This window comes from Balaenoptera musculus, chromosome 11 (assembly GCF_009873245.2).
Source record: "Balaenoptera musculus isolate JJ_BM4_2016_0621 chromosome 11, mBalMus1.pri.v3, whole genome shotgun sequence".
NCBI lineage: Eukaryota > Metazoa > Chordata > Mammalia > Artiodactyla > Balaenopteridae > Balaenoptera > Balaenoptera musculus.
The window spans coordinates 24,408,055-24,423,837 of NC_045795.1; the positions used below are offsets into that span (position 1 = coordinate 24,408,055).

The 15,783-nt window shown below is 42.8% G+C and overlaps 1 protein-coding gene across 1 annotated transcript; it reads left to right on the top strand.

Annotated features, from left to right (window-relative positions):
- The first annotated feature begins 8,842 nt into the window (after positions 1-8,842).
- Positions 8,843-14,917, top strand: LOC118903937 (HLA class II histocompatibility antigen, DQ alpha 2 chain). The gene is made up of 5 exons (XM_036869498.1): positions 8,843-9,013; positions 13,179-13,427; positions 13,882-14,163; positions 14,418-14,592; positions 14,760-14,917. Exons 1-4 carry the CDS (start codon positions 8,932-8,934, stop codon positions 14,570-14,572), a joined length of 768 nt encoding a protein of 255 aa, XP_036725393.1. The 5' UTR covers positions 8,843-8,931; the 3' UTR covers positions 14,573-14,592; positions 14,760-14,917.
- Positions 14,918-15,783: the final 866 nt, after the last annotated feature.

The window sequence follows — 15,783 nt, forward strand, 5'->3', positions numbered from 1 at the left end:
TCAAATCATCCTGTTGTACACCTGAAACTAATATAATGTTACACGTCAATTATATCTCAGTAAAATAAAATTTAAAAAAAAAGAATTATGCAGCTCAAAATGTCAATAGTTCTAAGGTTGAGCAACTTCTTTTTTTTAAAAAAAAAGAGAAGTTTGGTTCAAGATGGCGGAGTAGAAGGACGTGCACTCACTCCTTCTTGCGAGAGCATCGAAATCACAACTAATTGCTGAACAATCATTGACAGGAAGACACTGGAACTCACCAAAAATGATACTCCACATCCAAAGACAAAAGAGAAGCCGCAATGAGACGGTAGGAGAGGCCCAATCACAATAAAATCAAATCCCATAACTGCTGGGTGGGTGGCTCACAAACTGGAGAACACTTAAACCACAGAAGTCCACCCACTGGAGTGAAGGTTCTGAGCCCCACGTCAGGCTTCCCAACCTGGGGGTCTGGCAACAGGAGGAGGAATTCCTAGAGAATCAGACTTTGAAGGCTAGTGGGACTTGATTGTAGGACTTTGGCAGGATTGGGGGAAACAGAGACTCCACTCTTGGAGGGCACACACAAAGTAGTGTGCGCATCGGGACCCAGGGGAAGGAGCAGTGACCCCATAGGAGACTGAAGCAGACCTACCTTCTAGTGTTGGAGGGTCTCCTGCAGAGGCAGGGGGTGGCTGTGGCTCACCATGAGGACAAAGACACTGGAAGCAGAAGTTCTGGGAAGTACTCCTTGGCATGAGCCCTCGCAGAGCCCACCATTTGCCCCACCAAAGAGTCCAGGTAGGCTCCAGTGTTGGGTCACCTCAAGCCAAACAACCAACAGGGAGGAAACCCAGCCCCACCCATCAGCAGACAAGCAGATTAAAGTGGAACCTAGAAAAATGGTACAGATGAACCGGTTTGCAGGGCAGAAGTTGAGACACAGATGTAGAGAACAAACGTATGGACACCAAGGGGGGAAAGCCGCAGGGGGTGGTAGTGTGATGAATTGGGCGATTGAGATTGAGATGTATACACTCGTGTATAAAATTGATGACTAATAAGAACCTGCTGTATAAAAATAAAATTAAATTTTAAAAAAAACAATTATTAGTTCAAATCTCCTTTGAGAAAGCTGGGCTGTGCTTTCAATGGGGATACAGTAAAATTTAGTAGGTGCACGGGAGGAATTGAGTCCGTATATGGAAACACTCCAACTCTTACATTCAAAGCTCATTTATATATACCCAAAAGCCAGAGGACATTTATGGTACATTGCAAAAATAGCTACGGATTCTTTGCAGCTCATCCTATCAAGAAATGCAATCTGTTAACCCACTTCTTGATTTGAGCCAGTGCTCGACTTGCATCGGCTAATAGAATGTAAATTTAGGTAGAAGAAGCCCTGCCGTTTCTCTCGCGCTAGGGAGCCTTCCAGCACCTGATGGGGAAGCCTCAGCCAGCCTACTGGATGGTGAGCCCAAATGGAGAGAACCTCAGTAATCCCAGCTGAACCAACTGATGCCACAGATGGGTGAACACCTGAAAACATCTGAGCTGGCACAGACACAACTGCCCAAGGGGACCTAGCACAATTTACTGTCTTACAGAATCATAAGAAAATACTAAAACATTGTTTAAAGTTATTAATTATGTTTTGGAGTAGTTAGCAACATTAAGAAAATCTGACTGATACAACACTCCTCAAAGTGTCCTATTTCCTAGTGACCAATTGGTGCTTCTGTGACTCACAGGCTCCCACATACCTAGACTGCCACAGGGAGAAGTTTGGCTGAAAAAGAAAAAAGCTATAGGCTGTCCCTGGCCTAGGCACAGTTAGTATTTGTCATTATATAGTTGCTCTCATTTGGAAATAATTGCTATGTGCCAGGCACTGGACTGTATTTAAACCTTATAATTTGTACTTAGTTACCATTTTATTTTATCATATTAACTATCATGTAGCAGTTTTTATCCCATTTTATAGTAAAGTACCCTAAAGCTCATGTATTTTGAGTGACTTGCCCAAGATGATGCAGCTGATAAAATCATTATTGAACACTTATTCATTTGATTACAAAGCCCATCTTCTTTTCACTTTACTGCTCTGGACTCTGTTGTTGTTGTGAAGCATCTTTCATTACTGCAAGATGGTAGATGCTTGGCATTTTCAGTAAAACCTCACCAATGCATAATAACTAGGGTTGTGTCAGGAGAAAACAGTTGAAAGTCAGAACCAAAGAATTTGAAAATACACAGTTTCTTAGAGAATGATATAAATGTTAATTAGAAGTAACATGAGTTCTATCTAAATAATTTCTTAGAGGACGCCCAAAGATGTAAGGTATAATGACACATTCCATTTACACTGACAGGTTTAGGTACTAAATCAATGGCAGGAAATTAATGATTTTTAAGAAAATTATTGGGGGGGGAATCTTCAAAATGGCAGAGGAGTAAGACATGGAGATCACCTTCCTCCCCACCCACAAAGACATCAAAAATACATCTACATGTGGAACAACTCCTACAGAACACCTACTGAACGCTGGCAGAAGACCTCAGACTTCCCAAAAGGCAAGAAACTCCCCACGTACCTGGGTAGGGCAAGAGAAAAAAGAAAAAACAGAGACAAAAGAATAGGGATGGGACCTGCACCTCTGAGAGGGAGCTGTGAAGGAGGAAAGGTTTCCACACACCAGGAAGCCCCTTCACTGGCGGAGACAGGGGATGGGTGGGGGTGAAGCTTCGGAGCCATGGAGGAGAGCACAGCAACAGGGGTGCAGAGGGCAAAGCGGAGAGATTCCTGCACAGAGGATCGGTGCCAACCAGCACTCACCAGCCTGAGACACTTGTCTGCTCACCCACTGGGGCGGCTGGGGGCTGGGAGCTGAGGTTCGGGCTTCGGAGGTCAGACCCTAGGGAAAGGACTGGGGTTGGTGTGTGAAGACAGCCTGAGGAGGCTAGTGCACCACAGCTAGCCGGGAGGGAGTCCAGGAAAAAATCTGCACCTACTGAAGAGGCAAGAGACCATTGTTCTGGGGTGCACGAGGAGAGGGAATTCCTTCCCTGTGTACCCACAGAGGGCAGAACACAGACTAAGCAAGCTCCAGAGATGGGCGCAAGTTGTGGCTATCAGTCCAGACCTCAGAGACGGGCATGAAACACTAACGCTGCTGCTGCTGCCACCAAGAATCCTGTGCACAAGCACAGGTCACTATCCACACCCGCCCCCTGGGGATCCTGTGCAGCCCACCACTGCCAGGGTACCAAGATCCAGGGACAACTTCCCCAGGAGAACACATGGCGTGCCTCAGGCTGTTGCAATGTCACGTTGGTCTCTGCCACTGCAGGCTCGCCCCACATTCCAATTATGACTATCCTACCCCTCCCTCCCCCTGGCCTGAGAGAGCAAGAGCCCCCAATGAGCCGCTGCATTAACCCCCTCCTGTCTGGGTGGGAAACAGATGCCTGAGGGCGACCTACATGCAGAAGTGGGGCCAAAACCAAAGCTGAACCCCAGGACCTGTACAAACAAAGAAGAGAAAGGGAAATTTCTCCCTGCAGCCTCAGGAGCAGCAGATAAAATCCCCACAATCAACTTGATGTACCCTGCATCTGTGGAATACCTGAATAGACAATGAATCATCCCAAAATTGAGGCAGTAGACTTTGGGAGCAATGGTAGACTTGGGGTTTGCTGTCGGCGACTGATTTGTTTCTGAATTTTATATTTACCATAGTTTAGTTTTTAGCTCCTATTATCATTGCTGGATTTGTTTATTGGTTTTGTTGCTCTCTTTTTTTTTAAATTTTAATAATTTTCCTTTTCTTTCTTTTTTTCTCCTTTTTCTTCTGAGTCGTGTGGCTGACAGGGTATTGGTGCTCCAGCCTGGTGTCAGGTCTGAGTCTCTGAGGTGGGAGAGCCGAGTTCAGGTCATTGGACCACCAGAGACCCCCCAGCCCCACATAATATCAATCGGCGAGAGCTCTCCCAGAGATCTCCATCTCAATGCTAAGACCCATCTCCACCCAATGGCCAGCAAGCTTCAGTGCTGGATGCCCCATGCCAAACAACTAGCAAGACAGGAACACTACCCAACCCATTAGCAGAGAGGCTGCCTAAAATCATACTAAGTTCACAGACACCCCAAAACACACCACAAGACATGGCCCTGCCCACCAGAAAGACAAGATCCAGCTCCACAAACCAGATCACAGGCACCAGTCTCCTCTACCAGGAAGCCTACACAAGCCACTAAACTAACCTCACCCACTGGGGGCAGACACCAAAAACAACGGGAACTATGAACCTGTAGACTGAGAAAAGGAGCCCCAAACACAGTAAGTTTAACAAAATGAGAAGACAGAGAAATATGCAGCAGATGAAGTAACAAGGTAAAAATCCACCAGTCCAAACAAATGAGGAAATAGGCAGTCTACCTGAAAAAGAATTCAGAGTAATGATAGTAAGGATGATCCAAAATCTTGGAAATAGAATGGAGAAAATACAAGAAATGTTAAACAAGGACCTAGAAGAACTAAAGAGCAAACAAACAATGATGAACAACACAGTAAATGAAATTAAAAATTCTCTAGAAGGAATCAATGGCAGAATAACTGAGGCAGAAGAACAGATAAGGGACCTGGAAGATAAAATAGTGGAAATAACTACCGCAGAGCAGAATAAAGAAAAAAGAATGAAAAGAATTGAGGACAGTCTCAGAGACGTCTGGGACAACATTGAATGAACCAACATTCGAATTATAGGGGTCCCAGAAGAAGAAGAGAAAAAGAAAGGGTCTGAGAAAATATTGGAAGAGATTATAGTTGAAAACTTCCCTAACATGGGAAAGGAAACGGTCTATCAAGTCCAGGAAGTGCAGAGAGTCCCATATAGGATAAATCCAAGGAGAAACATGCCAAGACACATATTAATCAAACTATCAAAAATTAAATACAAAGAAAAAATATAAAAAGCAGCAAGGGAAGAGCAACAAATAACACACAAGGGAATCCCCATAAGGTTAACAGCTGATTTTTCAGCAGAAACTCTGCAAGCCAGAAGGGAGTGGCAGGACATATTTAAAGTGATGAAAGGGAAAAACCTACAACCAAGATTACTCTACCCAGCAAGGATCTCATTCAGATTCAATGGAGAAATTAAACTTTTACAGACAAGGAAAAGTTAAGAGAATTCAGCATCACCAAACCAGCTTTACAACAAATGCTAAAGGAACTTCTCTAGACAGGAAACACAAGAGAAGAAAAAGACCTACAAAAACCAACCCAAAACAATTAAGAAAATGGTAATAGGAACATACATATCAATAACTACCTTAAATGTAAATGGATTAAATGCTCCAACCAAAAGACATAGACTGTCATACAGAGTGAAGTAAGTCAGAAAGAGAAAAATAAATACTGCATACTAACACATATATATGGAATCAAAAAAAAAATGGTTCTAAAGAACCTAGGGGCAGGACAGGAATAAAGACGCAGATGTAGAGAATGGACTTGAGGACATGCGGACTGGGAAGGGTAAGCTGGGACGAAGTGAGAGAGTGGCATGGATTTATATATACTACCAAATGTAAAATAGATAGCTAGTGGGAAGCAGCTGCATAGCACAGGGAGATCAGCTCAGTGCTTTGTGACCACCTAGAGGGGTGGGATAGGGAGGGTGGGAGGGAGACACAAGATGGAGGGGATATGGGGATATATGTATACATATAGCTGATTCACTTTGTTATACAGCAGAAACTAACATAACATTGTAAAGCAATTACACTCCAATAAAGATGTTAAAAAAATAGAAAAATTTTGGTCTAAATTAATATTTTAAACTGCAAATTTCATTTCCACCATTAATTTATGAAAAGGGTCTTTTATTTTCCTTTTAGACAGAGGTAACAAATTGGTTTTTGTCAAAGTGGTACACCATTCCTCTGAGTTTAATTCACTAATAATTTTACTTTATGTTAAAATTATGACCTCAAGAGAGAAGAAACTAGAACAAGGTTCATTGTGTGATTGCAGGAAAAGGACAGACACAGAATCAGGTTAAAGACAGAAAGCTCATCTTCTATCTCTTAGCTAGTAACATTGCCTTGCTTGGACTTCCCCTGCATCCCACTGGATGTGAAATCTGAGACTGGTCTTCAACTTCCCATCCAAGATACAATTCTAATCCTGAGTGTTTAACATCCTAACTTCCTAATTTGAGTTGAATTCTTTTAACTGTAAAATTAGTAGGTGAAATTCTGAAGCACCATCAAGAAAAGTTTTGACCATTTGCCAAACTGTAAGTGATTTATTTAAGATATAAAGCAGGTAAGTCTGGATCCAGAAAAAAAGCATAGAAACATGTTATTTACTGCATAGAAAGGAGGATGCTGCATGGTAAAAGGAACACATCTCAAGTAGAACCTCAAAATTTCTCTTGGTCCATAACGGGAGAGACTAGAAAGAATGATAAGGCCACCTGTAGGGTCAAATATTTATCCTAATTATGTCAGGACACTGTATTCTGAATCTATGCAGGAGACGCCTTCCCTCCCTCACAGGGCCTCGTGGCTTGCCCTTGTCACATTTCAGCTCTGCACTCACCAGCTGTGTGACTTTGGGCACATTCTTTCACCTTTCTGAAATTTGATGTCCTCCTTGTAAAATGGGGATGATATTAATGTATTACAAGTATAAAGAGCCGTGGGAATTTTTCATTCCAGGTGGAGTATATCTATGCTCCTCACAACAATCTAATGAAGTGCTGTTAACGTCTTCAGCCAAGGATCATCAGAAGCACATCCATGGATGAACAAGTTGGTTTTATTGTTCATACACTCACCATGAGGAATCAGGGGCATCTCAATATGAAGATGTTGGAACCAAAGAAGCAGAACCTGTTGGAGAGATCTTTTAAGAGATTCATTGCAAAGAATTAGTTTACACAGTTGTGGGGTGGACTAGGCAAGTCCAAGACCCATAGGGAGGGCTATTGTCAGGAAAGGCAGGCTGGAAATTTCAGCACAGGCTGAAGCTGCAACCCACAGTGAAATCTCTTCCCCTCAGGGAAACCTCAGGTCTGCTCTTGAGACTTTTCACCTGATTCGTCCAGCCTCACCTAGATTATCTAGAATAATCTCTCTTGCATAATGTCAACTGATTTTGGACCTTAATCGCATCTATAAGATAACTTCAGAGCAACACCTAGGTTAATGTTTGAGTGAATAACTGAGGACCATAGCCTAGGCAACACATGAAACAGACCCTTAAACTATTATAGGATTTGGGCTTGTGTTAGGTGATCTTGAGGAGGATTTAAGAAACAGAGACTTTATTCTTAATTGGATTCTGTCAAGAAGTGGGTGGTGAGGTGGGGTAATTCTGTAATCCGGCACCTTAATAAATCTTACCTAGGAGGAAGGAAGATTATACTGAGGCTAACGCTGTAATTAGGAAAGAAGCAGAGGTCATTCATATTATCTAGGAGAGAAGTAGGCTTGGTCATTTTTGTGATTTGGACACAGTTCATGTTTTGTCTGTGTTGAGACATGATTACTGAGTGGCCTTGTTTTCTGCTTCGATGGTCAAAGCAGAATTGGCTGATGGTCACAGAATGGCTGTCTAATGCTGTTGCTATGTGACGTTGCTTATGTTCAGCAAGAAAACACCAAAACCTAGTTGTGAGTTGCAGGCCAGCTCCTGGCAACACCAAGGCCTAATAAATAGTCCCAGGCAGCTCCCAGATGCCAGGGCTTTTTCTGTCTCACTCTTCTTTATAGTCTTTGTCACTGTGAGGTAAGACAGTGCTGAGAAACTGGGGGCCATCTAACAGGGACAGGGTGATTGATTCTAAATGGAACCCCCATTAACCCGTGGCTTCCATAACACACAGAAAATCAATTCTTCTGAAAAAATAAGTTCCCCTCTAAAAATTGTCTTTGACCTTAGCTCAATCCTTAGTCCCTCACAAATACCTGGGGTTTTAATGTGGCGGGATAAAGAATATTAAAATATCCAGTAGATTAAAGGAAGAAAATTTTCGAAGTCAGGACAATTCCCTGAATTCTACCCTCAATATTTGACTTGACATTCTTAAGTTTAAAAAAATTATACAGCATGCCAGCCAGAGCTTTCTTTAAAGTAGTCAATGCTCCCCAAATTCCTTTAAAAGTAGATAGGTTCACTAAAATATAGAGCATAAAGAATACTCAAGGCAGGGAAAAAATTCAAATGAAAGATCATGCAGTTAATTTAGGCAGCATTACACGACATTACAAGTACTTTTATTGCCCTGGGTAATAAAAGCTTTTGAGAGTACGAAAAGAATAATTTACTCAACTGGATTTCTATAAGTAGAAAAGGCAAAGGTATTCCTTGGCTACCACCAGCAGAAATCACTTGGATCAACTCAATATTTAGAGAATTCCATATGCACTATGGAAACAAAGAGAAAGACAGTTAACCCACATAAGGGGGCAAGAGAAATGGGAGAAGGTGGGGCCTGCCAGGGAGGGGGACGAACTCAGGGGAGAGATCCTGGAAGTTATAGCCCAGAATATCCTGTCGGACACCAAATTAGTGAGGACCTCATCCGTCCACGAGGCTGCTCAGAAATTCCCAGCCCTCTTGTCACCAGCAGGCATACACATGTGTGAGAAGACTCTGATTTAATACCCTCCCTCCTTTCATAGAAAATTCCCTCAGGTCCACTCTGAGTGGAGGCCACATCAGAACCGGGAGATTTCCCAGTCCCTTCGAGGCCTCTTAGTACAAAGTCTTCATCTGGCAACTGAGGTGTCATCATAGGGGATTTTTCTGATTGGCCAAATCCTGACCTGGCAGAGTGTGGTTTGGGTGTCTACAGAGTTCCTTCTCAGCTCAGCCCTCGTCATTGCTCTGCAACTCAGAACGGCAACTGCTGAGACCACCTTAAAAGAGGATGGTCCTGAACAGAGCTCTGATTCTGGGGGCCCTCACCCTGACCACCATGATGAGCCCCTGTGGAGGTGAAGACATTGGGGGTGAGTGCACGCTTGAGGGATGTGGGGACTAGAGTTGGGGAACAGGGAATTGGAGGGAAAAAAAGATAGAGTTTGGCCTAGAGATAATAACGACTCCTCAAAGCGTTCTCAATATTAAGCAAATCTAAAACTTACAGTCATTCCTCCTACAGGAAACCAGAGTCCAGACCCACTCTCTTTGCTACTTGTGCTGTTGCAGAGTTCACCAAGGACATTATTCTGTTTCTGATATTGGATCCAGTGAATATGTCCTGGAGGGCTCTAGGGCATTCATTCATTATTGCCTCAAAGATTAGAAATGTTTCCATAAGTGGATATTTTGTTACTAAAATTTTATGAACTATTGCTCCCAAATTTCTCTGAGCAAATTTTGAAGCTTTTTGTATATTTCTCCTAAAGTGTATCTTGGGGTAAATAGTTCCATGAATTCTGTATACTGTGTAGATACAAAGAAGGGTGACATTTTCAGTCTCAGATCTACATACATTTTCATGCTGTCATCTGGCACAGGTTGGGAGAGGGTAAGCGAGCACAGCGGAATGCCTTTACACGAGGCGTTTTACCGCAGGGTCCTCACTTAACCTCAGTTACCTCATACGTGTCACCTCACAAATAACCAAGTAAAATAGGTGTGTAGAAATGCTTTCTAAGTGATTAAGACACACAAATGTCAAAGATTATTCTTATTTTTTTAGTTTTACCGTTACAAGTGTAACTTTGCTTTATTTTCTTTAACAAAGTAAGAAATTTCCTTATTTTTATTTTAAAATTGAGAACTTTATGATAAGAAACTTGATGAATCAAGTTATATTGTTTTCAAATTGTTAGCCCGAATTACCAGTTCTTCGCCCCATCTAAGGAAGTCCTTCAAGAAGAATGGGCAAGCACAGATTATTTATTTGGTCCCTTAGGCCCCTCTGCCTTTGCTGTCCCCCTCCTTCCACCCTCTTTTCATACATTCCTTCATCTTCCTTTCCTTCCAGGATCCATCCCTGGCCCACATCTTTGTTATTTTATAGACATTGAGTGAGTTTGTAAAAACCAAAGTAGAAAGGCCAGACAGTTCAAAAGGGAAGTGAAATGGAGGGTACTCTAATCTTCAGCAACTTTGCTAACCATGGCTGCTCCCATTCTAATTGTGTGTGGTAGTGGAAGTTTCACGTACTTCTCCAGAGCACTTCTAAATTTTGTTTCTTCACCGTTACACTAGAGTGTCCTGGTCAGGCTCGACTTCCCCATTAGGCACAGGGGACACAGGCCAAGGGCCTGCAGTGCTTATAGAGCTCCATGAAAATATTTTATTATTTTAATTAGAAGAAAAAATGAACTTTTATGTTTTAATTTTTAATTTAGCCTAGATTATATTTGTCTTTATACCAGTATGGCCATAAAATATGACTTTTAATATTTTTATGGAGGAAAGCTTGCCTAAGCAACAGTGCTTAGGGCTCACAATCATACTGCAGGCCTGGGCACTGCTGATTCTGATTGTCATATAATTCTGCTACCTCTGTGTTTGTCAGTCTTCCCCAAAGTCTCTGTGATCCTCAAGAATAGTAATTGACATTTTGTATACATTTTTAAACACTTAGCAGCAAGCTAAGTTTGGGGGATGCAAAAATGAAAAAACATGCTATCTGCTCCACAGAGTGTACTAAGATTAGTAATGCTAAGAAAATGGTGCAGAAAAACAGAAGGAGTATTGCTGAGCAGGGCAGTGGATGCAGCTGAGGCTGAAGCTGTAAAAGTGAGTTGGTTCCAGTTGGCATAGCAGTGCGATGTTCTTCAGTGCTGGCAACTCAGGACAAGTAGCCGATGAAGAGAATAATTGCATATATTCATGATTGAAAAGGAGTCAAGAATATTCACTACAGGGATAAGGAGGCTATGTTGGAAGGCCTTTTAAGTGATCAACCAAGGGGTCATGCTGGGTAACGTTGAGGAATAGACTGACTTGAAAAGCAGGACACTGGGATGGAGAGGTTGGAGGTTATAATGTGAGCAAAAACATGTGTAATGAGAGAACTTAGCTAAAAAGTTGGTAACTAAGCAGAAACTTCAAGAATGAACTGGGGCTTCCCTGGTGGCACAGTGGTTAAGAATCCACCTGCCGGTGCAGGGGACAAGGGTTCGATCCCTGGTCCGGAAAGATCCCACATGCCGTGGAGCAACTAAGCCCGTGTGCCACAACTACTGAGCCTGCACTTTAGAGCCCACGAGCCACAATTACTGAAGCCCAGGCACCTAGAGCACGTGCTCCACAACAAGAGAAGCCACCACAATGAGAAGCCTGCTCACCTCAACGAAGAGTAGCCCCCACTGGATGCAACTAGAGAAAGCCCGCGCGCAGCAACAAAGGCCCAACACGGCCAAAAATTAATTAATTAATTAAATAAATAAATTTTTAAAAAAGAATGAACTGGAGGTGTCCAGGAAATCCTAACAGATAATTTCATTTCAGGGGGGAAAAAAAAAAAAACAGACCCCTGCAAAGACCAAGGAACATGAAAGGATAATGTCATTTGGTTTTATTAATAGATAAGGTCAGATGAGGATATTGGATACATCCATCCCAGAACTCGGCACAGTACACTGTACTTGCTCCTTTACTCACCTGACTCTCCCATTAATCAATATTCTCCTTGTCGGCAGAGACCATGCCTGATTGATGTTTTCCTCTTTGCCTCCCACAATGTCTGAAACCCTGTTGATACTCAGTAATTGAGGAAGGAAGGAAAGAGAAAATGATAAAAGGCTTGTATGTGTCTGGACAAAATTGTCCAGTTAGGCTTACTTGAGTAGAGTCAAACTGAACTGATTGCCATTCTGCTTTGGCATCCTCAGAAAAGTATATTGTCCATTTGAAGAAAACGGCAGAAGAGTATCTTGAGTCCTCAACAAATATGTGTTGAGTCAGAAAAAGAACTTTAGTAACCTCCTTAAAGAAAAAAAATAGAGGTGGGAAATAACAGAAATCCAGAATAAAACTTCCATTTCTTACTTCAGAAGCAACCAGGCACTCTCCTTTAAGGATCACTACTGTTAACAAAACAGACAACTTAAAACCATTGTTTATTCTTTATATATTTTGTAATACTCTCACTGTCCTTGTCGTACTCGTTCTTACACCCTGTAACAGTTAGAGGAAACTCTTTTAAAATAATAAGATTCCGTGTGCTTTTCCTTGGTTTAGAAAAAATAAAAAATGAATCCTGTATAGAAAACGTTCTGCTCTGAGCCAGTCCTGAGGGGAGAGGGACCATAATGAACGTGTCATTACCTGATGAAAGAATTAAATGAGAAAGAAAACTTATGAAGCAAAGGGAAGTAAACTAACACCATGATCATTCATTCATTCCCATCTTTCTTCTTTCTTTCCATTATGATATTTATCACAAGCCTACAATGTGCCAGGCACTGAGCTGGACATGCAGGAAATAGCAGTAAACAAGGCCTGTGAAAGTTCCGCCCTTCTGAGCATATGTTATAGTGGAAAGACAGACTGAATTCTAACAGGACAGCTACCAACACTGAGGGCGAAGGAAACAGGTGCTGGGAATTTTGCTTAGAGACTGTGCAGAAATATGGCTACTATCACTGCAAGGACGGCAACATCCGATGGGAAAGTGCCTACGTGTGGTGTGTACAGGGCACTAACAAGGTTTACTACAAGCAGTTTTGCAGAACATGTCAGAAGTCTTATAACCCTTACAGAGTGGAGGATATCACCTGTCAAAATTGTAAAGAGACTAGATGCTCCTGCCCAGTAAAAGTTCGGCACGCGGACCCCGAAAGGCCCCACCGTCAAGAGTTGTGTGGGAGATGCAATGGCAAACGCCTATCCTGTGACAACACTTTCAGTTTCAAATATGTCATTTAAATGAATGTGAAAAAACCAAAACACTGGTCCTGCTGAACGTGTGCTAGTGGAGCAGACAAGTGAGCTTTTTTCCCTGCCCCTCCTCCTCCTCTCTGCTGCTCCCTCAAAATACTTCTTGAAAGGCTGTATTTGACAAAGCTGTCAAATAAAAGCATTGCAAAACAAACAAACAAAAAGAGGTGAAGGCTACAATGTTTGAGAGTTAAGTTTCTTCCGTTACTTTGTTTAACATGGTTCCTTCCTCTCCCTCTGTTCTCCACCTTCCTTCTCACCCTCACTTATCAGCTGACCACGTTGGCATCTATGGCACAACTATCTACCAGTCTTATGGTCCCTCTGGCCAGTACACCCAAGAATTTGATGGAGATGAGCTATTTTATGTGGACCTGGAGAAGAAGGAGACTGTCTGGCGGCTGCCTGTGTTTAGCAAATTCACAAGTTTTGACCCACAGGGTGCCCTGAGAAACATAGCTGTGGGGAAATATAACTTGGATATCCTGATGAAACGCTCCAACTTCACCCCTGTTACCAATGGTAGGTGTCCACCATTCTGCCTCTCTTTACTGAATCTATTCTTTCATACCAGACCTCACTCTCTTGTTCCCTAAGGAGAGATACCCTTCACCACTCTATAAAACTCTCTCCTTTCCAAGGAGTCCCTAGATCTTCTCATAGTAATTACTGAACCCTCATCCTCCCTCTTCTCAAAGATCACATATTTCCATGTAATATAAGGATCCCTACTCCCATAACATATTCCTTGAATCCCTCAAGGAGGAGTCCCACAGACCTCCCTCCTTAACAAGCATGCCCACGGAGAACATGGGGATAAAGCAGAGGCAGTGAGTAGCATCTCCCAAGCAAAAGGAAAACAAGAGCTCTTCCACTGTCAGACTGGGAAATGGTGGGAGGGCTCCCCCAGGATGCAGTGGAGAACCTCAGGGCAGAGCTATCCTCATTTCACATCAGTGCTGTTTTCTCACCACAGAGGTTCCTGAGGTGACTGTGTTTTCTAAGTTCCCTGTGTCGCTGCATCAACCCAACACCCTCATCTGTCTTGTGGACAACATCTATCCTCCTGTGATCAACATCACATGGTTGAGGAACGGACACTCAGTCAGAGAGGGTGTTTCTGAGATCAGCTTCCTCCTGAAGAATGATCTTTCCTTCCTCAAGATCAGTTATCTCACCTTCCTCCCTTCTGATGAAGATGTTTATGACTGCAAAGTGGAGCACTGGGGCCTGGATGAGCCACTGCTGAAACACTGGGGTACGTACGAGTTCCACCCCTTTGATACTTTCTCTTCTCTATCAAGTACAGAATGTCCTGCCTCTTAGCCCCTAAATCACACGGTCCAGAGCTTGTTTTCCACACTTCAAGTGTTTCTAAAGATATACTTCCCTCTCTTCCCTAAGCCTGGTGCCCTGAGTCTTTGTAGAATGAACACACCTCCTGCCCCATCCCAAACACATGCACGTGAACCAACACTCTGTATTCTGAGCTTTACAACTTCACTTTTGCAGAGGCTGAGATTCCAACCCCTATGTCAGAGCTGACGGAGACTGTGGTCTGCGCCCTGGGCTTGACTGTGGGCCTCGTAGGCATCGTGGTGGGCACTGTCTTCATCATCCAAGGCCTGCGCTCAGGTGGTCCCTCCAGACACCAAGGGCCCTTGTGAGTTGCACCCTAGAAGGGAAGGTAAGGATTCAGATTTGTCAGCATTGGAGACAGTACAGGAGGAAAGAAAGTGGGAAGAGGTTTGTGGACTCAAATGTGGTTGAAAAGTTGAGGAGAACTGGGAAAGGGCATGATGATTGCACAGAAGCCCCCTAGGACTCATCAATCTCATGTCTATCCTGTTGCAGGTGCACTGCCCGTCTACCAGAGCAGAAGAGTGGACATGCTAGATGACCTAGAACTTTCTTCATATAGCTTCTCTCCTCTTACACTCCTCCTCTCACCTCTTCTCTGGGACTTAAGATGCTTATCCCTTAAAGCTCACATATACCTCGGAATTCTCCCCCTGACTACCTGATGATTTTTTTCTGTTCTCAATAGTTACATACCATGGGATCACTGGCGTATTCCACCCAGTTACCTAATGCCTAGTGACCCTGATCCAGTATCATCATGGAAGCAATAAATCCTCCTTTTATTGAAACTTTTCCTGTCTTTCATCTCAGGGCTGACTAGGACCTTGTTCCCTTATGCTTTAGGCCCCTTAATTTCATTTCTCAGATCATGTTTCATGCCCAGTAACACAGGAGCAACCTGTGTAGACTAATAATATGTTGATATCTTAGCTGCGATTATTATTTCTCTCTTCCTTCTGTTCCCACTCTTGGCACTGTCACCCACCCCCCTAATTCAGGCATCATTGAAGATAATATATACTCTTCTCCCATGGTGTAGATTTGTTATAGCAGAAATACAAAAACCAAGAAATAAGTCTGTACTCATCTTAATATAGCTTTTAAAAGTTATGACAGAGAAATAGGAGAAAGGAATTTTGAATCTTAAAAGTACCAAAAGCCAAATTTTTGGTACCAAAAGTCAAAATTTGTTCCCAAAACTTTAAATTTGTGAAGAATGAATGAGGATAGTAAAAGCATTCCTCTCTCCTCCCCACCCTTAAGGAGCTAAGGATTCCCTAGGCAGAGAAAGTAATGAAAGTCAGTTAGGAGAGGATCAGAATACAACATAATGCAGGTATCTGAGAAGGACCAAAAACTTTGTCCTTACTTAGGGTTAGTAACAATGGGAAAAGGGATGGGGTAGAAACCACAGGCATATTTAGGGTCCCTAGAGCACAGGTGTAGTTTGCCTCACCTCCTACATGAATTCCTGCTAGATAATCACGCAGACTTTCCTGACATGGCATGTCAGGGA

What these genes read in the sequence shown, in the direction of transcription:
- LOC118903937 (XM_036869498.1), top strand. Translation starts at nt 8,932, where the DNA reads ATGGTCCTGAACAGAGCTCTGATTCTGGGGGCCCTCACCCTGACCACC. An exon ending in TGGAGGTGAAGACATTGGGG is followed by an intron (nt 9,014 to 13,178) that starts GTGAGTGCACGC and finishes CTCACTTATCAG; the next exon opens with CTGACCACGTTGGCATCTAT. An exon ending in GCCACTGCTGAAACACTGGG is followed by an intron (nt 14,164 to 14,417) that starts GTACGTACGAGT and finishes TCACTTTTGCAG; the next exon opens with AGGCTGAGATTCCAACCCCT.